Genomic DNA, 26,520 nt, shown 5'->3' on the forward strand with positions numbered 1-26,520 from the left:
GGTGTGGAGGCTCTGGGACCCACGTCTGAGCTACCCCAGTACACTCAGGGAGAAAATTACAAAAAACAATTTGATGGACAGAATGTAGATCAATGTCTTACATTCACCCCAGTACAAGGATCTGGGCCTAAATCCATCGTTTTTTGCACTCCACACCACCCTGGGTCAGATAATGGCTTTATGCAAATCAGCTCTGACCCTGTGCCCCATGGGAACAGTCCAGTCCGAACTACAACAGCCATATCTTTCCCAGACCGGAATCAAGCATCCGAGGACCGGACCGGTTTCGAGGTAACACCTCTCATCAGCCCGGCTAGCTTGACTCCAGTGGTGTGGAGGCTCTGGGACCCACGTCTGAGCTACCCCAGTACACTCAGGGAGAAAATTACAAAAAACAATTTGATGGACAGAATGTAGATCAATGTCTTACATTCACCCCAGTACAAGGATCTGGGCCTAAATCCATCGTTTTTTGCACTCCACACCACCCTGAGTCAGATAATGGCTTTATGCAAATCAGCTCTGACCCTGTGTCCCATGGGAACAGTCCAGTCCGAACTACAACAGCCATATCTTTCCCAGACCGGAATCAAGCATCCGAGGACCGGACCGGTTTCGAGGTAACACCTCTCATCAGCCCGGCTAGCTTGACTCCAGTGGTGTGGAGGCTCTGGGACCCACGTCTGAGCTACCCCAGTACACTCAGGGAGAAAATTACAAAAAACTATTTGATGGACAGAATGTAGATCAATGTCTTACATTCACCCCAGTACAAGGATCTGGGCCTAAATCCATCGTTTTTTGCACTCCACACCACCCTGGGTCAGATAATGGCTTTATGCAAATCAGCTCTGACCCTGTGCCCCATGGGAACAATCCAGTCCGAACTACAACAGCCTTATCTTTCCCAGACCGGAATCAAGTATCCGAGGACCGGACCGGTTTCGAGGTAACACCTCTCATCAGCCCGGCTAGCTTGACTCCAGTCCAGGGCTGATGAGAGGTGTTACCTCGAAACCGGTCCGGTCCTCGAATGCTTGATTCCGTTCTGGGAAGGACATGGCTTTTGTAGTTTGGACTGGACTGTTCCCATGGGGCAACAGGGTCAAAGCTGATTTGCATATCGCCATTGTCTAACCCAGGGTGGTGTGGAGTGCAAAAAAACTATGGATTTGGGCCCAGATCTTTTGACTGGGGGAATGTGTGACATTGATCCACATTCGGTCCATCACTTGTTGTTTTTGCTATTACTGCAAGGCACTTTGTGAACACTCTCAGTGCAGGTTTCACTCCGAATGAAAGGACTTTGAACTGATAGTGTTGTCCGTCTAGTACAAACCTTAGATACTTCCTGTGAGAGGGATGTATGGGAATGTGGAAGTAGGCGTCCTTGAGATCTAGTGTGGCAAGGAAATCGCCTTATTGTAACAATGGGAGCACTTGTTGTAAAGTGGTCTAGTGAAAATGATCTGAGTGTATAAATAGGTTGAGGGGCCTGAGATCGAGAATTGGTCTTCGTGTCCCGTCCTTCTTGGGTATTAGGAAGTACAGAGAGTAAACCCTTGTTTACTCGCTGGGAACTATCTCTATTGCGTCTTTTTTTAAGCAATGAGAGAACCTCTTGTTTTAGTAGCGTAAGATGTTCTGTGGACATGGGACGCTGTCTGGGTGGTATATGTGGAGGGGTAGCTCTAAGTTCTAGGCAGTAACCATACTGGATAATTTATCTCACCCACTTGTCTGTTGTGATGTATTTCCAGACAGGTAGGAACTGTGCTTATCTCTCCCCAACAGGAGTGGAATGTTGTGGGGGGAGCGAAAGGAAGTCATTGTTTTGTGGTGGGAGAGATACGATTGGTCTTGTTACCTCAACGTCTTCCTTTATTGCTGTTTCCTCTGTATCCGCTTCTAAAATATCCTCTGTTGGGGGATGTTTGTGTATTGGCTTTAAAGGAAGACGAGTTGTCTGCTCCCATTTGTTTCGAGGCTCCTCTGTAAAAGGAGCGACAAAAGGAGCCTCGTGTTTGTGGGGACTGTAAAGCTCCCATAGATTTGGCAGTCTCAGTATCTTTCTTCATCTTTTCTAGTGCAGTGTCTACAGCCGGCCCAAAAAGCTGTTGTTAGTTAAATGGCTGATTAAGGATAGTAGTCTGGATCTCCTGCTTAAAACCGGAGATGCGTAGCCATGCGTGGCATCTAAGGAGGACACTGATCGAGAGGCAGTGCCTGCTGCATCAAGTGCACACTTGATTGATGCATTTGAGATTAGCTTACCCTCTTGGATTAGATCATTTGCTTGTGCCTTATATTGGTTAGGCAAATGCTGTAGTAGTGTTTCTAACTGGTCATAATGGGCTCTGTCATATCTTGCGAGCAGTGCTTGTGTGTTAGCTATGCGCCAGGTATTTCCTGCTTGAGCAGCTATTCTTTTATCTAAAGTGTCTAGCATTTTAGACTCTTTATCAGGAGGTGGCCCTTCTCCTGAGGTTTGGGAGTTAGCGAGCTTTCTAGCGTTGGAAACGACTAAAGAATCTAAGGGTAGCTGTCCCTTAATGTAGGCAGGATCTCCAGGGGCAGGCCTATACTTCTTTTCTATTCTGGGGTTTAGAATCCTAGCACATACATGATCTTTAAACACTTTGGGGGCATGCTTAATGACCCCTTTAATCATGGGTTATATTCGTACTGACTTTTGGGATTGTTCAAAAGTATATCATAAAAAGTCCTCTTCTGCCTCATCTGAGTGCATTCTGACACCATGATAGATGGCAGCTCTATTCATTAAGTGTCCAAAACCAATATAATCTTCTGGAGGAGATGGTTTTGAGGGGTATGGGTGTGGATCTGGGATATTCGGTATGTCTTGTGGGACGGGTACTCCCAATCAGGTGGGTCATTTGGGTATGTAAAAGGGTCATCTGGGTCACCCCCTACCCCCATGTCATCATCATCATCATCGTAACGAGGAGGTGTATGAGGTGGAGAAAAATGAGGAGGAGAATTTTGAGGTGTAATAGGTTTAGGGAAAGTAGGTGGGTTAGAAGGAAGTATAGGAGAAGAAGGGTTCATAGGCGATGTGGCAGAGTCCTTCTTCACAGGCACTGGAGGAACAGGTGCTGTGTCTAACTTCCTCTTTCTATATGGTGAAGTGGTAACATGTACTGTCTCTGGATCAATATAGATATTTTTCTGCTCAGGAGCAGGATGAAAAAGCTCCGCTTCCGGAGCCGATTTTTTCGGTTCCGAGTGGGGTTGTTGTTTGTCTTAGCCTTAGAAGGCGTGATAGAGTCCTTTGGCGTCGGTTTTGGCTCTGAGGATCTTGGTTTCGGAGCCGAAGCTGGTTTCTTCAGTATGGAAGCGTCCGAAGCCGGCTTGTCTAAGGGCATGGGAGTTTTTTGGCCCGATTTATTTTTTGAAGTGGACAGCGTGGGAACTGGTTTCGGAGCCGGGACTTCTTTCGGTTTTGGTGCCGACGGCGCGGGTGGGATGGGCATGTGCGGTTTGCTCGGTCCAGAGCTAACGAAAGGCTTTGCAATTTTCTTCGGAGCCGGGCTCGAGGGCGGGTCTCCTGAAGTAAGTTTTCGGTCGCGACTGGGCCCAGCAGGCGGAGTGTTGACTATTGCCTTCATTTCGGTGAGGGGGTTGGGGTTGGGGTAGGGGCAGCAGTACTAACTTGTTGACCCAGAGTGATGGAGTCAGAGTCATCTACCTCCGATACGATCTCGAGATCGTCGGAATCTTCGTCTGGGACATCTGGGCCTTCGTCGAAGATGTCCACTGGCTCCGGAGCTGATCTCTGCATGATGTGTCGACGGGCCCTTCAATCTCAAATGGTCTTCTTCGATTGAAAGGATGCGCAGGCTGAACAGCTGGACTCATCTAGTTCAGGTGATAAGCCCAGGTTACAGACCTTTTGCTGGTCACTGCGCTGAAATTTTGCTCCACACTGGGGGCATTTCTTGAATGGCGTCCTTTCCATGAGCTGTAGGCCTCACGGCGTGGATAGGCCCAACGGCCCGCGTTAACGACTGGAATCGAGCTGATGAAATCGAGTCAGGGTGGAGATGTTTAAAAGTGAATCCGAAGGATTAAAGTACGTTTTTTCACGTCAAACTACTTAGAAAGTAGATTTCGAACCGGAGCGGAAAAGGTACATCCGAACCCAGTGGCGGAAAAAACAATCTAATGATGAAGTCGATGCCCATGCACACTTTCGTCCAAGGGAGGAGTTACCCATCTCGTGACTACAAAGACTTCTTCCAAGACGACAACAACATGCAATCATCCGAGCCCAACACCAGATGGCGATCTAATGCCAAGTGTGAGATCTGCAGCTCATATGCCTCAAACAGAATGTTGTCGGTTTGCAGGTAAGTAAATAACCTGCAAGAATAGTGGTTTAGTGTTAGAACCGAGGTTCCCCAAGATTCAAAGAGACACTGTAGTTGCAACCCCAGCAGCACCAGGGCGGCCGGGTGCAGAGGCCAAGGTTAGCCAATGGGGCTAGGGGGCCTTCGGTCAGAGGCTGCTCATAAGCAGGACACTTGGTTGTGGGAGCAAACCTCCTGGGGTAAGGATCAGCAAGACAGAGGCCAACAATGAGCACAGGAGCTACACCACTAGCGACATGGAGGAGGCCGGATGCAGAGTGCCAAGACAATGTTCGGAGCACTGTAGTTTGCAATGGAGATCTGCAGTTTGAGAAAGGCTGCCAGCTTTGGCAAGAAGGTTTCCTGCAGGTGACTACTGAGAGGAGAGTTGGGTTTTTGGGGATGTGTGAACACCATCAGTTGGGCCACCCAAGGCCATGAGGCATTGGGTGCAGGGGTGTCTTTGGGCATCAGGTGTTCTTACCAGTTCCGGTCGGAGAGAATCTTAAGGTTGAGGCTGCAGGTGTTGGGTAGAAGATCGAAGCAGGTCAGGGATCACCGGATCCCAAGTCCGGATCGCTGGGAAAACCTCCTCATGGTGTTGAGCCACTCAAACTTGGACCATGAGCATTGGGTGCAGAACCGCAAATCCGACTGGATCCGTGGTCTGTGTTGGATTCTTGAGTTGAGCAAATCGGGTGCTAACGGGAGACATAGTCGGTTTGGTGAAGGCAGGACAGATCCTCCAGGTTCTGGATGGCTGCTGGCCACTTCAGGGTTTACTTGGGAGCAGGTTTAAGTTAGGACAAGCAGATAGGGCTGGAGCCAAAGCAGTTGTTGTCCTCTTCTTTCCTACTCAGCACGGTTCTTTAGTCCTTCTTCTATCTTCTTCTTCACTCTGAGGTGCAAGGTTCAGGGTCACCCATAAATACTAAATTTAGGGGCTTTACAGGGGTGCGAAGGTTGGGACCAATGAGTCCCTTCCTTGAGGCGAGTACACCCCTCATTATTTCAACCTCAAGTGGGAGGGGGGGCATGAGCCTCACTCTGGTTGGCTGTGTCCCCTCATCTTCAAGATGGAGGGTACTGAGATGTGTGCTTCACCTTGCCTCCCCCTACTGAGGGGTGGGGTTGGCAAAAGTGGGCACACCTCTCTTTCTAACTTGATTTTCCCACCGATTCTCATTCCCATAGTGGGAGTCAGAGCCGGTGGGAGCCAGTTGCTGGGGGCAGCAAAAGGCATGGTCAGCTAACAAAGGCAGCAGCCTTTGAAGCTTCCCCTTCATAATCCCAGCCCATTCTAGGGAAGGAGGTATGACACCTCTGCCGAGGATGGGCTTTGTTTATGGACCCAGAGAATGGAGGCCCTCTAGCCAGGGTTCCAGACACCTGTCTCGTGTAGACAAATGGAGGGGAGCCATTCAGGAACCATACCAGGGTCGGGTTTTTTTCAAGGGGCATCTCTAAGTTGCTCTCTGAGTGGATATTACATTAAATCCTTCACTAGCATCAGTGTGGTTTTAATGTGCGGAGACGTTTGCTACCAAACTTCCCAGGTTTTAGTAAAGGTATTATGGAGCTGTAGAGTTCGTAATAACTAACTCCAAGACCATATACTCTTTACTGCTTTACTGCATTTACAATGTCGAAGAATGGACTTAGACAGTGTAGGGATACAGTGCTCATGCAACTGTACCCTCACTTGTGCTCTAGTACACCCTGCTAGAGGGGTGGATTTACCTAGGCCACAGGCAGTAGATTGCAGGCATGGCACACCGGGACACAGGGATTTGTACCATATCGGCTCTTCACTTTTGCTCTGCACCAAAACAAGCAGCCTGCAATAGCAGTGTGTGGGTGTTAAAGTGGAGGGTCTTTAAGGGTGGCACAATAGGTGTGCAGCCCTTAGAGGACTTTCCTGGTCACAGTACCCTTGGTATCTTTTACAAGGGGCTCAAGCTCTGGCCCGGAGGTGCCAATTGTGGGTACAGTAGTACAGTTTTGGGAAAGAACCCACAGGTACTGGGGCATGGTTAGCAGGATCCCAGCATACACTTAGTCAAGATGGCCTCATGTATCTGACAAAATGTTAGGGGGTAACCTAGCAAAAAGGGTCACTTTCCGACAAAGTCTATCAGCTAAATGTTTTCATGAACCATCCAATACATTCTATCTCAATAAACCCTAATTCTAAGGCTATTCACAGGTATGTTATGCTTTGGGAGATCAAAAAGAGGCACTTGCAGGAGTGCTGGAAAGAAACCCACTGGAGGCAAAATTGATCCTGCATCACATGATCACAGAGAGGGGAGAAAAATCTCTCAGGTCTATAAATGCCAGTCAAACAATATCCTTGAAATCTGGCTAGTGTAAAAGAAGCCTAAAAGACCGATGGATGGAACTGACTGATGGAATATAAAAATGACAGAAGAGGCAATCCAGAGCATATTAAGTTCAATTTAGATGCATACAAAGCATATACTACACACCATTATGGCTTTGGAAGATGGGGAAAATCCCCTCTTCAAATTGTTTTATATGTGACAAAATGACTGGAGCCATCCACAATGCTATATTGTCCTGTTAAGTGATTCAGAAATACTGGTACACCATCATGTGGACTTTGTATGAGGTTCTACACAGGACAGGTCAAATCTTCTTCATTTGGTTCTTTTAACAACCATAAAAAGAACAAAAGTTAAGACAAGAAACAAAGGTTATGTAATACACTTCCTAATGATAAAATTCATAATAAGCAATATAAACTAAAAAAAAAAGCACACAGACAATACAAATATAAATGCTAAAACCAACATGGTATCCCTAAAAACCATGGTATTCAGAGGCAGTTCATTAGGCAACAAATGCACCATAAGACAAGTGATCTAGCATGGTATAATGGTAACAGTAAATTCAAAAAAGTACCATTTACGAATAAATAAAATCATTTCCCAACTAAATTTCCGTAAACGGACTGCTGTAGAAATATATCTATACACCATTAAACATGTGTATTCATCGTTCAAAAGCTGGAGATGACACAAAGCCGGTTTGAACTTCCTGATACTTAAAAATCTGAATAAGGGGATAATAAAATCCCTCCTTGGTTTAGTATAGAGTCGACATAAGAACAAAAAGTGCAAAATGTTCTGGGTTGATATAGAGTCAAACAGACATTGTTCGAGTTCAGCATCGCAATAAACTTTACGAAGGTAAGAGACCAAGAAATGTGCAATGTTGAACCAAAATATAATAAGATAAACAATTTTCAAGTGACAAAAGAAAACGGAGAGATAGGGCTCTACATATGGGGAGCAAACTAAAGGCAAATATTCCCAAACTCTCTTTTTCCAAGTCTCCAAATGCTCACTGGTCGTCTTTAAAACATTTTTGAAATCTTGGCAATTCATTCAGGGTTATAAAAAACAATCCACCATGCCACTGTCTCCAGCTGCCTTTTATGTAATTAAGCCATGGTATACTATGCATATGATCAAGGCTAAAGCAATCCAGTATTATTGCACGATTGAGAGCCGTCTCATCTTTCTCTCATACTGAGTGCCATAGCAAACTTGGAGCAATTTGTATACAGTGGCTTAAAGGGGTCAGACCCAGTTCATTGTGACAATTAATAATTTAAAGACTACTTGGGACTGTAAATAATTGTCTAAGGAATTTATTCTCCACTGCCTAAAGGCGAGACAAATTACATAAGCCCCACACTCCAGTCCTATGCAAGGTTACAGTGCACAAGTGAGCACTATAGATGTTAATGATTGAAGTAATAGGTCTGGATCCTAATTTCTTTGTAAACCTGAACAATGCCTCCAAATGATGCCAAGAACCTTTCTGGCCAAAGGGGAAACCTAAACATGAAAGGTTGGAACAAGAGACATCCTCTCATTGTTGATCAAACATTAGTTTAAAAAGGGGGGGGGGGGGGGGGGGGGGGTGGAATTTGCCTACCACCATGGTATAAGACATGGCTTTATGTCAGGAGACCAAGAGGAACAGCTGCCTGGTATGCCTTACTCCCCTATCGACACAGTAACTGACGTACGGTCACTCTATACCCAGGCTGTGGAGGAGCCTTTTTTTAAAAATCTACTCAGCGCCCACAAGAGGAGCCCTGAGGGGCGTGCCAGATGACGCTGGCTACGTCGGCCCTATCAGAGGAGACCTGCAACAGGAGAGGCGCACCAGACGCCTTGAAGAGGCAGGAAGTAGAGGCAAGGAGGAGACGCCCACGCCAATCGGTGGAGCAAGACCCCGGAAGTAGACGAGAGACGAATCCAGGAACAGTCCCAGGCAAGACCGTCAAGCCAGGAGGCAAACAAGACCGCGCATCGCCCCACCACTCTCCAGGAGGAGGGTGGCTAGACAAGGTATGATCCAGGAGGAGGGTGGCGTCACACAAGGTGCTGGAATCAGGTGATACTTCCCTCACGACCCATACCCGGACTGCAAGGAAGGTTTCTAATCCTTCCCACTGACCCTAGTTTTTGTTTTTTCATTTCCTTACACCTCGGGACAACACTGGAAGTCAGTGAACCTGGCCTACCTCTTGTGGATCCTTGGTGACTTCGGGAGCGACCCCCAAAACTCAAGGGATACCTTAACGGACTGTTGTGCCATCATATATCCAAAATGAAAGAACACTGCAAAACATATGAATGAAACTGGTCTCTATAGCCTCCTTTGCCACCGCATTATAGCAATTAGAGGAGGTCCCGTGACACCGTATTTGGTCTTCAGACCCAAAACAGGCATAAAATCGTTAAATCTAGTGACAAGCATTTGCAGGCCCACACCGGTTCTAGACATCTACACACAATCATCGGCATGGAGTAACACCGGAGGATTTCGATTACCTATCTCGGAGACATCCACATGCCCATGGTTAATATAATTTTCCAAATCATTGATATAAAGACAGAAAAAGAAAGGAGCAAGCATGCACCTTTGGCGTACCCCACGGTTCATTTTGATTGGAGAGGTAAGTTCTCTGCCCCCCCCCATACCTGACCCTCCCAATCACATCCTGATGCATCTGTGCTAGGAAATGAGCTAGAGATGTGTCTATGCCCAGATCCAGCATTTTTTCCATAGTTTCACTCTCTCCACCAAGTCAAATGGCGATGTAAGGTCCATAATACCCAGATAGAGGGAACCATTCTTAACAACTGTGTGACTGCTTATGACCAGGTATGAGGTTCTACACATTCCTAATACCATATGAAAGAAACTTGCATTGTTAGGTATAATGGAGGAGGCAGGTTTCCTTCCCTAGAGGTGCAAGAATGCTGGTTGGTTTGGGATTTTGAATAACTAAACGAAACATTGCAACACCCTTGACAGTTACCAAGGCCCCATTGACAGGAGAATGGCTGCTAAGCATAGACAGAAAAGCCACTATGGAGAAGTTAACACACCAGGAACGGGGCTGCCCTCAAAATTTCCAAAACATGTGGGGCCTCTGGATGTCCCACTTTGGTCTAGATCTATAAGCTAGACAAGTGACAAAAGATACACAGGACTACACTTTTCTCGTTATTATATAGATCAATATATTGTGTACACTGATGTGCACAACTGTTGACATGCATTGTGACACAGATGATGTTTGTGAATTGTAAGCTAAATAAAAATATTTTTAATAAGAGCATAGCGAGCATGATTTAAAAACTCACCAGATGGGACTCCAGTTCTGCAATTTTCTCGGGGGGATTTATGCCAATGTAGTATATTCTTATCACATGGTCCGTGCTACCTGTGGCTATGAACATTCCACCTAAAAGATCAATCCGGCAAGTATGAAATGTATTAACAGCCAAACAAGCATTCATAACTGTAAATTAAAAAAAATCTTTAGAGATTCAGCAATAACATCACTGAAACATATATACTTAAATTTCAGATGCAAAGAATGTGGAAACATACCAGAACTAAACGAGGAGCAGGAAATTTGAACTCCGGGCCTTGACCTTTCAGCAAATTTAAATGGGTGGTCTCTTAAACAAGGAAAGACAAATCACTTGTTTAACATTTGGGAAGAAGATAGCTGTGGACAATGTATTTACCCTTAAACTAGAGACAGCCATTTATCATTATGAACGCAGTCATTTAAACAAAGTCAACATATTGTAAAGCTATGCTGCTGATTTTACCAGGATATGATCAGAATATGCCACCAACATTTGGATTAATAATTCACCAGATCTAGAAACATTTTTGTGAGATTTGCTGTTTGTGTAAGACGCTAGCTCTATATATAATAAACTAAAAAGAAGTACACTGTGAAAAGAGAGTACCCAACTGGTTTCCAGAGGTTTAATTAGAGAAAACCAAAGCTCTCCTTTGTGGAAGTGGAAGTGAGTAGTTAGGATTATCAGAGAGTAGTGCTAATCATTTGTTGTACTCACAGAGGCAATAAATGAAACACACAGTCAAAGAATAAATCTAAGGCTAATTTTTTTTTTTTATATATGTTTAACTCAAGAACTTCAGTCAAAGGTCAGAACAGTTTGCAATAGAAATATTCACAAATAAGTAAAACATTTAAACCTGTGCCGTTTAGCACACAATGCAATCCTATGGGAGGAAAAGTCAAAGATGCATAAAGGTAGGTACAGTCTGTTTGAGGCGTTCACCTTCTAGGAAGGGAATAGTAGTGGGCCAAGTTTCAAAGTACTACCAGTAGTTCTTCAGGAACCACCTGGGTGATACCGAGAGCCAGGTGCTGGTAAGGCTGGAAACTGGCACTATGGGGAAGGAGGGGCCGTCCAAAAAAGAGGCTGCACTGGGGGCCTTGCCGGTAAGTCAGAGTGCTTCAAAATGGGGGCTCAGTTTGCAAGGGGTCTTGAAGCAGAGGGGTACAAGCCAGTGTGTCGGGACCTGGGCTGGAAGCAGAGGAGTGTGGTCAGCTGGGCTGGGTGCACTAAGATGCGACTCTAGGTCAGGGACAAACAGCTGACATGGGCACAATCAAAGCAGCTGCGCCACTCTCAACGTGGATTTCAGTAATGCTGACGTTTCTTGATGGTCGCTTGGACCTGGTGCAATGTCAATTCAGGCTAGACACTCACTGTCGGTGTTTGGTGCAGGGTGTCCCGTACCCCGGGGGTTGGTGATGCACAGCTCCAATTGGTACTGGTGTCTTCACACTCGGTGGGGAGACAGATATGACCTTCCAGAACATGAGTATTTTCTCTTGGTCGTCTGCAGCACCGCTAGCTGCAAGGTGGTGGACCGGACTCTGATAGTCAGAGCCTAAGGACTGCAAAGGGAGAAGCTCCTCCACTTCAATGGAGAATCTTGGTGGTTTTTGAAGTGCTGGCAGGCTACCCAAGGCTTTGGTAGCTCTCTAGCCCCCAAGACAAGTCACTCTGTAGCAACTGCCGTGAGAGGGATAAGGACGGCAGGATTTCACGCCAATGTTCTACTGCAGTTCTTGCCAGACAGTGACTCTTCTTCATTATTCTTCTGTTGTTCTGTCAAATCTGTGGTTTTAAGTTCAGGGGTGCCACCTAGATACTCCAGTTAGTGGTGTTTCAGGGGAGTGACAGTTAGGAGCTAATGGTCTACCTACCTTTAGGTATTCTACTCCCTCTATATGACCACTTTGTGTGAGAAGTAGGCATAACCATGACCCTAGAAGGCTAAACCCGGCAAAAATAACATGGAGCAATATAAAAAGTGGGGTCAACATCAGCTGGCCCACCCTAGAGGTAGTGTTAGCTGAATGTGGGCCTCCTAATCTTGCAAATTTTCCTATATGACTTGCCACCAAAAAGTGGGGACAGAACAAGGAGGTGGCATCCTCCACTATCTGGAGAGGCCCGGGTTGCATTAAAACAAAGGCGGCAGGGCCCTTGAAGCTTCCCACTCGGAATGCCCATCCTGCTAGGAGGAGGTGTAAATATCTCTGCCCACAATAGGCTTTGTTTCTGACCTCCGAGAGTGAAGGCTCTCCCCTCAGGAGGTCAAAAACCTGTCTATGGTGGCTGGCTGGTCAAGACCAGTCAGTCAACACACTAGTAGTTGGTAGGTTTTCAGGGGACATTGTGAAGGTATCCTTTGGGTGCATTTATTAATAAATCTAGCTCTGGCATCAGTGTGGGTTTATTAAGACAAGGTGATTGCTACCAGACACACAGGGTTAAAATGAAGCCCTCATGTAGCTGGGGAACTCGAAATGACAAGTGTCCAACCCATTTACTCATTATGGCGTCCCTGTGCACTGACAATATCGAAGGGATGAGTTAGATATCACTGGGAAATATCCACTCTTGCAGATATGCCCACACATGGATACAGTGCAGCCTGTCTTAGGGCTGTTAGGCGCGCCGTAGGGGTGACTTACCCATACCACATGTAGTGCTGGCAGGCATGGCACACAGTGATGTGTGCCATGTCGACTCTTCGGTTTTCTTTGCACCAAGATACGCAGGCTGCAATGACAGTTTGCATAAGCTTGATGAGGTGTTCCTTAGGGTGGCCCAATTCATGCCAAAGCCCTTAGGGACCCTCTTTAGTTGAAAGGCCTTAGGTACCAGGGGAATCTCCTACTAGTTTCTTACAGGGATCCTGAAGGGGGGTTAATTGTGGAAAAATCAAATGGTTTAAGGAAAGAACACTGGTACTGGGGACTTGGTTAGCTTGAACCCAGTTTACACTCAGTCAAAGCTGCACCAGATCCCAGGCAAAAAGTGTGTGGGGTGAGGGGAGAGGGGGGGGGGGGGGGGGAGTATGTCGAAAGTGGCACTTTCCTACAGTAGCAAATATAGTAAATCCATAATCATGTGCTAAACATTGCAGCCACACAATCGCAAACATTCACTGGCCCTCATCAGTCATTGTCAATTATTTTAACAAGAGTTTATGCATGAAAGGTAAACAAAATCTAAATATTATGATTTAATTTAATGTTATTGTTAGCTGGACTTTTTCAAACTATCCCAAACTTAACATGTAACATATAACATGCACACTAAGTGACAAACTCGCACTCCCGCCATACAGAGTTTTCGCATTAATAATTTCACAACAAATGTTGCATGATATTATCAATGATGTCATAGAAGATGTCATGAGTGATTTAATATGTGGAGTACTTAGCAGTGCATGGAGAGGGCGTGAGTTGAAGAAACTTGGGGCACGGTCTGAAATTTGCACATAAAGGGAGGGGGGCAATGTCAGCCCACTCCCAGGGCCGAAATTAATGTATATAGAAACGGGGCCTCAGAGCCATCAGAGACCCAAGGAATGGAGGACATGCAGTCCCCCTCTACGAGCCATGATAAGCCATGGGGAGCCCGCCTCCAAGGCAACATTTTTCAAAATGAGAAGGGAGGGGCCACACAGTCCCTCAGCCTGAGCCTGTAAAGACCTTGCTATGCCAACCTCCAGACCACAAATACTGAAAATGGGGAGGGGGCTGCGTAGCCCTCTCCATGAGCTACTAATGACCTCAGAGACCCCATCCCCCAGGGCCGGCTGGTAGGGAAATAACCCTTTTTGCATCGTCACCCCCACTTTTTGCCTGATTTCTGATGCACTTTAACTGAATGTGCACTGGGTCCCTGCTAATCAGGTTCCCAGTGCCAGTGTTCTTTCACAAAACTGTACCATCTGTTCCCATAATTGGCACACCATTGGCACACATACACGTCCCTTGTAAAATGTAGCACTGGTACCAAGGGACTTGCAACCAGAGAAGGTCTCTAAGGGCTGCAGCATGTATTGTGCAACCTTCAGAGACGCCTCACCTATCACATAAGCACTGCCATTGCAGACTGTGTTTTGGCGCAGACAAAACCTAAGAGTCGAAATGGCACACATCCATGTGTGCCATGCCTACAAACATTGCCTGTGGCATAGGTAAGTCACCCCGCTACCAGGCCTCACAGCCCTAAGGCAGGGTGAACTTTACCACATGTGAGGACATGGATGCATGAGCAATATGCCCCTAGAGGTTCTTAGACCAGCCGTATTGAGCACATGGGCTGGGAGTTTGTCATTACAGATTCCACAGCTCTAATATGGTATTACTGAATGATAAGAAGTTCGGTATCAAATTTCTCAGGATAATAAACCCACACTGATGCCAGTGGTGGATTTATAACAACATGCACTCAGATGGCATCATAGAGATGCCCCCTGAAAAACAACCAACTCCCTAGTGTACAGCTGCCTGGTCTGCACCACCCTGCAACACTCAGACATGTTTCCGACCCCCTGAGGTGGAAGCCCTTGTGCTCTTGTGAGTCAGGAACAACGCCTTTGGAGTGGAGGTGTTTCGAACCTACCCACAAGCAGGAACAGCATTCAGGGTGATGAGCCTCAAAAGCTTCCTGCCCTTTTTATGCTATATAAAGCAATTGGGAAACCCCAAAGCCACCGGACCTGGGTCAAAGGCAGAACAAACAGAAGTGGTCACAGTGGAGATATAGTATTCATTGAAATCAACATCACCTTGAATAAATCAATTATCCAATTTAGTCATATTTAAATATATTTATAACAGCATTTTGAGCATTTGCAAAACATCAATATACCCGTACAAAGGTGCTCCAAGAGAAATGAGCGCTGAAAGATGTGCTTAGGTGAGGGGTTTGAAGGAAGAAAGGGGACAATGTACAATATTTACATAGTAAATTGACAATGACATGTCCAGCTACATTGTGGGCTAAATATACATGAAAATTCACAGTATTGCAAAGACACAGTAAGTCAATCGCTGATGTCTATACGTGAAGGTAACCACTGTACAGGTACGAACAAGGAGACCGACGATGTTTCGACCAAAATAATAGATGAAAGAAAGTTTAGTCCTTAAGATGGGGTCTTCATTAGGAAATGTGGAGACCCCTTTTCTCAACCTTAAATGTCTAGGTGGATCCACTCACAGAGGTGGGCCTGTAGGCTCCTATGTCAGGGATACGAGAACTCGCATATGAATTGCAGCTAAAAACGTATCGGCATAGGATCTGTCAATAAATTCAGTAGCCTGGGCAAGAAACCTATTTTCAATTCATCGGATGCAGTCATGTACTCCAGGAAAAGGAATTAATCCAAAGCGATCTCACTGCACAGTCGAATAGTCTGGTTCTCTGTTTTTTTATGCTAGCCAGGGCCTCTCCAGCTAGTGGAGATGCCCACATCTCTGACCAAGCCACACTTTTGGCAGCAAAGTCAGCGGGAATATAATAAGCAGGGGGGGTGCCATACTCCCCCCGCCCCCTGCCAGGACCACCTCTAAGGTGGTCCGTACTAAGGAGACCCCCTCCTTAGAAAATCTACCATATTGGATGAAAGGAAATTAGCCCATCACGTTAGGGGATGTCCCCTCCCCAAAGTTGAGGGAGATACAAAGGGTATAGTCGCCCTACAGATAAGTAGCCCATTGGCTACTACCTGCAAGTAACTGTAACACCCCTAAATTCAGTATTTGAGGGCACCACTGAACATTGAGCCTCAGATTCCTGTGACCTAAAGAGAAGAAGGATGAAGACGACGCCATACAGCAAAGCTGGAAGATGACAACTGATTTGGCCCCAACCCTACAAGCCTGTCTCCAGCTTAAAGACACTGAACAGAAGCCAACTCCTGTCTGCAGCCGGCGACTTCCAGAAACCCGAGGAAGACTACCTGCACTTCAACTAACACCAGATCTCCCAAGAAAAGTGGCCCTGTCCACAAGAAACTAACTCCAATGACTCGCAATCCAGCTGGAAGCGCAACTCTTGCCCACTATGCACCCGACACCCACGGCCGAGTCCGACTGGTCCATCTATCAAGTGAAGTCTCCCCAGCAAACCTGACCTTGAAACCACCGTTGGCTGAGCTGTACTGGACTTCACAAAGAGGCCTGCAGCCTCATCTCAAAGGATTCCCCTGACCGTGTCTGGCTCCAGTATAGAAGTTCTGAAGCTTAAGGGTACCCCTGCATCCTCCGCCCCTCAACTTTGGGGAGCCCATCTGATGGTGCCAAGCATCCACTGGGACGGCTACCTACCTGTCAAGCTGTTGGTCACAGTCATCCAGCCTCCTGGTCCGAGCCTGCAGCCTCTTTGTGTGACCAATATTCCCTATTTACTTGCATTGGGTGACCAACGCTGACTTGCACCCTGAACACAGCTGCCCCTGTACTGCTGGTGGTGTGTGGTTGGTGCTGCCTTGTGGGCCCCCCTGTGCTTGCTTAAACCCCTGGGGCCTGTGCCCTGGAACCGCAAGTACCATCCTGCAACGAGCACCTCTGTGGGTGCCCTCAGTCTCCATTGCCTAACATTTGGCTCAGTGACTGCTGCACCCAGCCTCCCCAGTGCCGCTGGTGGTGCAGTACCTAACTTCAATCAATTAATCAATCAGGGGTTTATAAAGCGTGCTACTCACCCGTGAGGTCTCAAGGTGCTTAGGGGGGGCGGGGGTGCATCTCCGGATCAGTCGAAGAGCAAGGTCTTGAGGCTCTTCCTGAAGGTGTGCAGAGTAGGGGAGTGTCTGATGTTGACTTTGATCTGACTCTTGCAGGTTAATACCCCAAAGACGGGATGTGCAAGTTGAGTACTTACCTCTTAATGTTGTAGGAAGCTGGCTCTGCATATACTATGCCAAAATTAGGTATAATTTGCACAGAATCCAGTGGAACCCCAAAAGGTAGGCAGAGGTAAAATTAGATAGCACCTAACTCTCAATCAGAGGTAGTGCGGGCGAGCAGTAAGCCTTTATCGGAGGGCAGTGTTAAGCATTTGCTGTACACTTTCAGGCAGCAAATTAGGTCATACACTCAAAGACTGAACTCAGACCAATTTGTTTGTGTAAAAAAAGGAAAATGCTACTTACTAGTATGCATCTGTTCTTGGCATGTAGAGCTGCAGAGTGACACACTATGCATAGATGGCCACCTAGTGTTGGGCCCGGATGTTTGCAGTTTGTTTTGTTGTAGAAAAGTCTTTCGGAGTCACAGGATAGGTGACTCCTCCTTAGGATGATACTGCGCATGGGCATCAACTCCATCCCCAGATTGTGTTTCGCCAGTAGGGAAGTGATGGAGCTGTACAAGAAGTAGTGATGTCAATGTGATTTGTATCTAATTAAGATAATACTGGAACAGATAAAGGTAGCCGGGGAGGCGGGTGGGCGTGCGTAACTCTGCAGCTCTACATGCCAAGAACAGATGCATACTGGTAAGTAGCATTTTCCGTTTGAGGCATATGAGCTGCAGATTACACACTATGCATAGATTGTATAGCAGTACCCACACCTAGTGGCGACCACCCGTATGTGTTGCAGTTGTTGGAAACAGTGTTTTTAGTAAAGCCTGGCCCACAGTGGCTTGTTGTTTAGTTTGCATATCTACACAATAATGTTTTGTGAATGTGTGCGGTGTAAGCCATGTAGCTGCTCTGCATATGTCATCTAAGGGGATGTTCCCTAAAGAATGCCATTGAAGCCCCTATCTTTCTAGTTGAGTGGGCTTTTGAAAGAATTGTTTTTGGTAACAAATTTGTATGCATTTAACTATCCATCTGGCGATCACCGATTTTGAAATAGGGTTGCCCTTGTGTGGCGGCGAAAAAGACACAAAAAGTTGTTTTGTTTTACGACATGATTGTGTCCTTTCGATATAGTACAGCAGTGCTCTTTTAACGTCTAGGGTGTGTAGAGCCCTTTCTGCGACAGTTTGAAGCTGCGAGAAGAATACGGGCAGCTCAACCGATTGATTTAGATGGAATGGTGAAATGACTTTAGGCAGGAATTTTGGATTAGTACAAAGAACCACTTTGTTATGATGCATTTGCAAAAAGGGTTCTTGACTGGTAAATGCTTGTAGTTCACTAACCCTTCTAAGAGAAGTAACTGCTACCAGGAAAGTTACTTTCCAAGTTAGGAATTGCAGTTCGCATTTATGTAATGGTTCAAAGGGAGGAGATGTGATTGGAGAAGAAGGATTCCTAGCCCGTCTGTGTGCAGCTTGCACAATTACAGAGTCAGCTTTTGGTTGACCTATGAGGCATGCTGGTGAATTGTCTGGCACTTTATATTTTTTGTCGAGCCGAGGCAAAACTGGAGGGATAGAAGCAGGAGTTGTCATGACCTTCAATCCTTCCTTCCAGATAAAATCAATAATGGGGATAGTCTGTATCTGTTTCCTTGGTTGATCCTTGAAATCGTAAAGGAAGTATTCATCCTTCCTCGTTTCCATGGGTAGAAGAAACCTTTGAGTTGCCCTTTCAGCCACGATGAGTCGCGCGTCTGCCTATCTTTTAATGCTTATGTGAGTTTGATTGTAGCATTATTTGCAGATGATATTTTGGTTTTGAGCCTTTTTGTGGAGCTCTGCATGTTCGTTGATTGATTTCTTCAGAGAGTCAGTCACTGTTAAATAGGTGTATAGCGCCTGTAAAGGTGCGATTCAGCGTGGGCAGTGCACATCTAGAAGGGAGGCTCCTCTGATTCACACGAGGACGGTCCTCTCGTCTGCCACTTCCCCTGACTTTTTTACCAGTTTTAATTCCATAACCTGTGGTGGTGATGTTTTTTTAGAGTGTTTCCTATGGTGGTACAGCTGACTGTGCCCAGTTTCACAAGAGGCGGTCCTCTTCTCTGCCACTTCCCCAGACTCTTTGTTCAGTTTTATATCCATAATCTGTAATGGTGATGTGTTTCAGAATGTTTCCTCTAGTGGGACAGCTGACCATGCCTGGAGCACCGCCGGTTGGTGTAGGCACTGCTCGTTGGTACCAGGTGTATAGGGCAGAGACACAGAGGAATCTAGGCACAGACAGTTGGAAATACACTAAGCTCTGCCCCCCTTCTATCACTCGTCGATTATAGGTATGCACACAAAACAACCGTAATTTATTATTAATTCCCATTTGTAGAGCACGTAGAGCACAGACATAGCATCTCTCAGTGTTTCAAGGTACCAGGGCTGTCATATGGTTACTGCATTTCTATATATTGTGTTAAGTTAGCATGAGTTTATTAAATGTTTAAACACCATATTTTCCTTCGGCTTCAGTTTGCACACGACACCTAATTGTTATTGTAGCTTTCAACCTAGACGAAAGATGTGATTTATTTGAGAATAATATGTTATTGCTCTGATATCAGTCGTGTTTGGTACAACTGTCTGCACACTGAGAACTGCACCCTCTAAGAATAACCTAACACAAGGTTGCTGAAAGCCTGATCCTCGCACTACATTAGACATAACACAAATAATGTTGCTGCCAACATTGGGCTCTACGCGGGTTTAAGATAGAGTTACAGGGAATGAATAGACACACTTGATGCTTCGCATGCAGAGAGCTGGTAGCTGTTGATGTGATCTACTCCTACTGAGAATTAGAGGTATGGGCCCGCCCTGCTAGAACCCAAACGAGACCTTCTTAGATATAATATAATATGCTAATTAGGGTGCGCGAAATATAGGTGATACAGAATTCTATAGATTTTTGAATCATAACATGCTATCACCTTTTGCTTATTATGGATTAGTGACTATGCTGCTAACTCTGATTTTTATAATATGTATGTTGGTATTATACAAGATACTGCGTTTGAGAACTTTGCATTAAAAAATAAACATTTCAAACTTGCACGTGTGTTCTTTGCCTCCCAGTTTCGGTTTGTAATGATTATATAACGAAAGAGTGTTCATGTGTTCCACGATACCTGAGGTACCCTAAGTTCATGTTCTGGATTGTCTAAGTCATTGGTAAGTTATTACTACCGATGAGACACTGTAGCTAGCTTGGTAAGGGGATTTCTGAAACTAAGGTGAGTTTTGGGTCACCCTAACTCACCCAGGTTCTAGATCTCTGTGCACAGTTCTGTGGGAGAACGGAAACCCTGCTACATGGCGCCCATACGTTGTTGGCCTTATATCATGACACTCGAGTAGTATATCATTCAAACCTTAACCCCTTCATTCCCGTTTCCGGAAAACGGCAGTGTCGGAGAAACCTACCTATTTTTGAAATAGGTCTTTTTCAAGCTTGAATCTATCTAAAAACGTTTTCATTGAATTGCTACCCAGTTGTGCTACAAAGTAAACTTTGTTTTTTCATTCTCCTGTGCTGACATGGCACAAGCCGTGGACATCCCACCGCATAGTCGCATTGCGGTGCGTGACCATTTGCGGGCTTATAATGTCCCTATGGAAGGCTTAGCTGTTGTTCTAGTGGTGAGTGCGGAACATGCTTACCCGTACGAACTGTTTTATTCGTGGGTGACATTTCCGGCGGTGAACGCTAATTCTGGTGTTTTCCACACCTACACTGCTAAGGCTGTACCGGCTGCGTATGCGCCGTACAGAGCACTGGAGGTTCCTATTGACGCTTGGCAGCATGGAGTTTGGTTTGGTGGCGCCCTACCACACGCTTTAACCGCTCCGAGGTTAGGTCCTTTGTCCATTCCGGGCACACCTTGGCCCGCTTTGGCTGGATTCACTCCTCACCGTAATCGAGCCACTTGTGGCATAGCTGATCTGCGGCAACTTCATGAAGTCGCAGTGGCAGTGATTAGAGCGCTTGTTCATTACACTAGCCGTAATGTTCAAGACGTAGCCCCTAGGGGTGCACAGCTTCGTGCAGAACAGGCTGGTTTGAAAATCAATCCTGTCATGGTGAATTCCGTGATGGGCAAAAAGCCGCAGGACAAGGATGATTTTCCGTTCTGGCTTGCAGAGAAATTCGGCCAGCTGGAAGCTGTGTTTCCTAATACGAATCCCGGTGATAAGCACCGGATTCTTACACTAAGTTTACCGAAAGATTTTGAGGTAATATGAATTTTTATGGTCAATTGTGTCCCCTATCGTAGACCCCAACGGCTCCATGTACCTGCTTCTAGTACATGTAAGTTCCCTCCACAACCAGCTATGAAGACGCAAATACATTTGCGTCCAACGTTAACATGTCCTCTTTCAGATCCACCATGAATGGGTCCGATAATTAGTTCCTAAGTGTGCCTTGCCAACGTCTTTACATGGTGCACTTTCACGTTTTTCTGGCCCTGGCGAGTTGGGCCTTGTTTTTCTGCCATTCAAGCTTTCTCCTGCCTTCTGCCTCTGGAAGCTGCAGTCTGAACCTGCATCTGTATCCATGACCTTTCACTCACTCCCTGCGCGGCTAGCGGTGCCTGGCTCAGCCTGCCGGCCTGCCAAGACTGTATTCAGCCTTCAAGTTATCTGCTCCGCTCCTCGAAAAATACATTCCTGTCTAGTAGTTTAGGTAAACATCCTTCCCAGCTGCAGAGCAAAGGGCCCGGCCTTTCTGTCTCCATGCAAGTAATTCATAGCCTCTGTTACCATGGTAGGCCCATGGCCCCCTGCTTTACACGTAGACACGCAGTTGCATATACACGCACTAGCAGTCAGTATAGAATAGCCTCTGCCCAAGAGACCTTTCCTTCTAGATAATACAGTTCCTCAAACACAAGATATTAGATATGATTTGGGATTAGGTTGTTCTGACACTCCAGACTTCTGTCTCCACATGTAGGGCTAAATGTCAAGTCCCCTTCACCCTCCAGTTGCACGTCAATCATACGTCATGCTGCTGCGCGCGCATCTCTGCCACATGTTCTTGCTGACTCTGCAGGATCCTTCTAGGGATCCACCCACTTATGACACCTTTATGTGACGTTTCTTGCACACACCTCCGTGTACACCCTAGTGCACGCCCCCTGTTACGTATTTCTGTTCTTATCTCGTTTCTCTCAGCTGTTACGCCTTCTGCATTCAATGTACTGTATGAAATGACTATATATACACGATTTCTTGTTAATAAATCATTGTACATGTCCATTGCAATTCCCACCCTGAACCCTCGTGGCGATGGGTCATGCTACCATTGGTTCGAACCAATTCCTTTTTAAGGAATAAAACCCCACTTTAAACCTCAGATACCACGGATTCTGCCTCTTCATTTTGACCGAGTTATTCTTATTGAACTTTACCGCATAAATTCCGTATAGGTAATTAAAATTTACCACATAATTTGGCGCCCGAACAGGGACCCTCCCCCACCTTACGCGCCGGCGGTGCGTTGTAGGCCCGGTCCCCTGCCACAGCGCTGACGGACAACTACGCGTACCCGCAGGATTTCCTGTATCTCCCTCAGGCCAACGGAGGTGACTGAGGCTGCGATCGACACCCAGACGAGGCGGTGAGGAGTGCGGATGATCCCGACCAGAGCCTAGCTGAGAGAGCAAAGTCCGAGGTATCCGGAGGCCCACCAGTTCCGAAGTTCCGAAGTGCTTACGTCACGAGTCGAGTCCAGTCGAGTCCAGTCCAGTGTCGAGTTTCCGAGGCCTTCTGTTCCGTGCTTCCCAGTGAGTACCGTTGCTGGGGACGCATCTTGACGAGCGCATTAGTTTGTGCCGGTCAAGACGGGTTTGGGTACGCAGACCCGGTCTGCACTGTTTAGCGGTGTATCTGTACTGTTTAGCAGTATATCCAGTATGCAATTAACTAGTTTTATTCTAATCGTTATTGTTCGTTCTGAAATGTTTTAGTATGTTTTAATGTCGTGGTATGAGTGATTGTTCGATCTGCATTATTGTGTTTACTGTATTAGTTGTGTCCAAATTAGAGTAAGTATCAAGCCCAGAGTAGCACGACTTAAACATGCCGCTGTTCTCCAAACTAAGACAGATAGGAACTAGAAAAGGGATTCTAGAAGAAGCAGTGCCCGTTCCACCTAGGGACACTCCAGGGCACTTTATGTACCACAAGCACGGCCTAGACGCTGTATTATATCTCGATTTGTGGGTAGACTATACTAAAGATTTAGCAGAGAATCAAAGATGGCCCGCTGCAGGGACATGGGATGCCGAGTGCATCATGAGAGTAGAGGAAGCGTTATGGAAAAAGAAAGCCAGACAGTCACAGAAAGACGCCATTGAACTATGGCGTAAAGAATCGCATAGGCGCACAGAGAAAGCGCTCAGAAAAGCAGAGAAACATAAAGAGGATTCAGACAAGGCCCAAGAAAATTTATTAGTTGAGGAGGGGATACGAGTTAAAACAGAACAAGTAGACCGACAACGAAACACTCTTATGAATGGTATGTATCCTTTGCTGGCCGAGGGTTTACCTAAGGCCACCCCGGAAATGCCGAAGGATCTGCCCCCTCCCTTGCTCCCGACTAAAGTACATCACAAGACCACAAAGGACATATTCCTTTCTTCCTATCTAGACGACGTAGCTCCCGCATATACAAATCCACATGCTCAACCACTACCCGCTGATGGTACTCCACCCCGAGATCATCTACTCCCACCTCCGCAACGAACTCCTTCTCCCGTTCGACCCCCTGCACCTGTTCCCCCAACCTTTCCTGCACCTATTCTTCCGATCACTAACCCATTCAATCCTTTTGGTCCTGGCACCTCGGGAGGTTCGATAGGTTTTCAAACACCGCCACCAGCACTCCGATTGACTTATAGGGATCTAGCGCAACAACGTACACCTAAATCAGCCGATTATGACATACTTAATGAACGTCTCTCAGACTGTAGATATGATCCAGTACCCGGTAAAAATGACGACAGATTGATGCTCGCATCAGTACGCCTAAGACGGGTTACCAACTTTTTACTGTTACTACCAGGAATGGTTGATCATCTAGACAGAATATATCATTTTGTTCAAACAGGGGAAGGCCCTGAAAGTATCGGCGAGGCCATGGCTCACCAGAAAGTTGACACTCAAGCCAAGATATTACGGTTTTTCATAAACTGCCTAATAAGAGAACAAGATAGGCCGGGTGTAGACCCGGAAGAAATGAGAGCACTTAATAGATGGGGTCAGAATATAGCAGACGGGAACCATGATAAACAGAGTAGTATAAAAAACATGTACCAAAGAATCAGAAATGCAGTAATAAAAATACATGAAAGAAGATCGCAAGAACCAGAAATAGATTCAGACAAGGTCGAATCCTCAGGGGAGGAGGATGCACCAGAAACGGCAACAGGACAATCACAATTACCAGTTAGAGAAATGATAGCATATGTAGGTAAAGGAAGACCCTATAATAATTCAATGCGTCCGGTACGTCCGGAAAGTAAAAGAATATTTCAAGCTGCCATGTCAAATCCAAAGACCCCCGAACATCTGTTTCAGGCCGCTGATAGAATACTTCAGGAACGAATGGGGTACCATGTACTCAATTCCATGGATGAACAAGAACTGGCCAGGTCAGCCGTACAATGGACTGACGATCCTGATAAATATAGTGATGATGGTTTAGTGCAGACCTTTTTAAATCTTTCCCCTGATGAACAGAAATTAGCCGGCATATATATGGTTCAGCATCTCATTACGTTATTCAAAGGCCAACATTCTGACCCAGGTCCCTTACCTGATATATTAATAGAACTACTCTCGCCACAATGGAGAGGTCTAGGTACCGACTTGATTAAAGTAATTCTAGAACATCGACACAGGTATAATACTTTCCTGAATACACGGTTTGTTCCAGCTCCACCCGTAGACAGAAAAATGTATTACATAGACAGACAGAACCCCTTGCGAGAAGTGCATCCAGTCCAGAATGCTGATAATTCCTTTAGACGCGTATTTGTGTACACGCCCATAACGAAAATGGAACTGTTAGAAATGAAGAAATTAGTGCCCAGTCACGATAAAGACCCAGCAGGTTTCCACCGCGAAATCAAAGACATGTTACTCATGGGGGATTACACCTACCCCGACATTATGAAAATATTGAAAGTGTTAATGCCTTCCGGTATTTACGAGAAACTCAAAGAAAAAGATTGGGAGGTAGGAAACCAAAAGATAGATTGGGCTGCATTAGAAGATGAAGAAAAGACTCGTACCCCAGGAACAGGGCTTGGGGACAAATCTAAAGCATTACCAGGATTGCTAGTACAAGTATTGCCACGTTTATTAGCAACTAAAAAGGAAGACTGGGATGCAATCTCAGCCTGTAAACAGAAACCTGATGAAGACACTAGCGATTTTTATTCCCGATTTGAGAAATGTTTTGGTATTAATAGTGGCCTGAAAACAAGTAGCGAGTCATATCCACATCTTTTCGTAACAAAGCTAGTAGAAAATTCCCTGCCCCAAGTTAAGAATCGTGTACAGAAAGTCGAGAGCACATGGCAAGCAAATACACCTTCACAAATGTTACAAATGTTACAGTATCACCAGAACAGAATTAGAGAGGAACATGAACACGAACAGAGACGCATGAAAGACACGAAAATGAAAATGTTAGTTGCTCAGTCAGTTCCAGCTGACGGTCAGAAAAAAGGCAAGACACAGTCAAATAATTCACCAGCTCCTGTCAAAGGGACATGCAACTATTGCAAACAGCCAGGTCACTATATAAACGATTGTGCAGTTTTGAAACATAATATACTTACTGGAAAAACTAAAGAGAGACCGCGTCCTCCTAGACAGGACCAGGTCCAACAACAAGTACCACAGAATATTCAGCCTATGCAAGCCTCACAACAGACAGGACAGACAGTCGCAGTGCCACAACCCCAACCGATTGCTGCAACTCAACATGCATCACAGCAGATGTAGCAGTATGCCCAGACTGATTATCCTGATTATCAGCGATACACATGAAACAGCCTAGAGAGGGAAGTTGGCTTGCCTCTTATTGAGGTTCCTGTAGATCAAGAGGGTCCTTATGTACACAGTCAAGTATTAGGGAAAGACAGAAAGTTTTTAATTGATACAGGGGCAAGCCGAACAACAATAAGTCATGACGAGGTCCCAGGGGCACCCCTCTCAGGCTCACAGAATGTTTCCCTTGGTTTTTCAGGCAAGCCTATTATTAATGAAGTATCGCAACCACTTCCCCTTGCAGTTGGTCCATTGACACGTACTACAGATTTACTGCTCACAAAGTCATGTCCAGAAAACTTGTTAGGTATCAAGACTCTGAAAGCTCTAGGAGCTGTTATTTGCTGTTCTCCTGAAGGAGTACGGTTGTTTCTACGTGACTTTAAAGGTCACTATGTGTTGAGAGATATTGATTCCCGATTACAGAATGTACCTGCACATTTATGGGCGCAAGGCCCCACTGATGTAGGTTGTATGCACATTACACCGTATCGAGTCACACTCAAACCAGGTGTTGTTTTACCACGAATTCGACAATAC

The 26,520-nt window shown here is 45.9% G+C and overlaps 1 protein-coding gene across 2 annotated transcripts in view; it reads right to left on the minus strand.

The window, feature by feature from the left end:
- BRWD3 (bromodomain and WD repeat domain containing 3) overlaps nt 1-26,520 on the minus strand; it is a 1,253,402-nt gene that overhangs the window by 1,076,705 nt on the left and 150,177 nt on the right. For both annotated transcript variants that reach the window (XM_086918755.1, XM_086918756.1), the window contains 2 exons: nt 10,311-10,381; nt 10,061-10,161 (listed from right to left, as the gene is read on the minus strand). In XM_086918755.1, the coding sequence (XP_086774881.1) occupies nt 10,061-10,161; nt 10,311-10,381 (172 nt within the window). The remainder of the gene's footprint in view (nt 1-10,060; nt 10,162-10,310; nt 10,382-26,520) is intronic.

The sequence above is a fragment of the Lissotriton vulgaris genome, chromosome 4_1, assembly GCF_964263255.1.
Source record: "Lissotriton vulgaris chromosome 4_1, aLisVul1.2, whole genome shotgun sequence".
NCBI classification, from domain to species: domain Eukaryota; kingdom Metazoa; phylum Chordata; class Amphibia; order Caudata; family Salamandridae; genus Lissotriton; species Lissotriton vulgaris.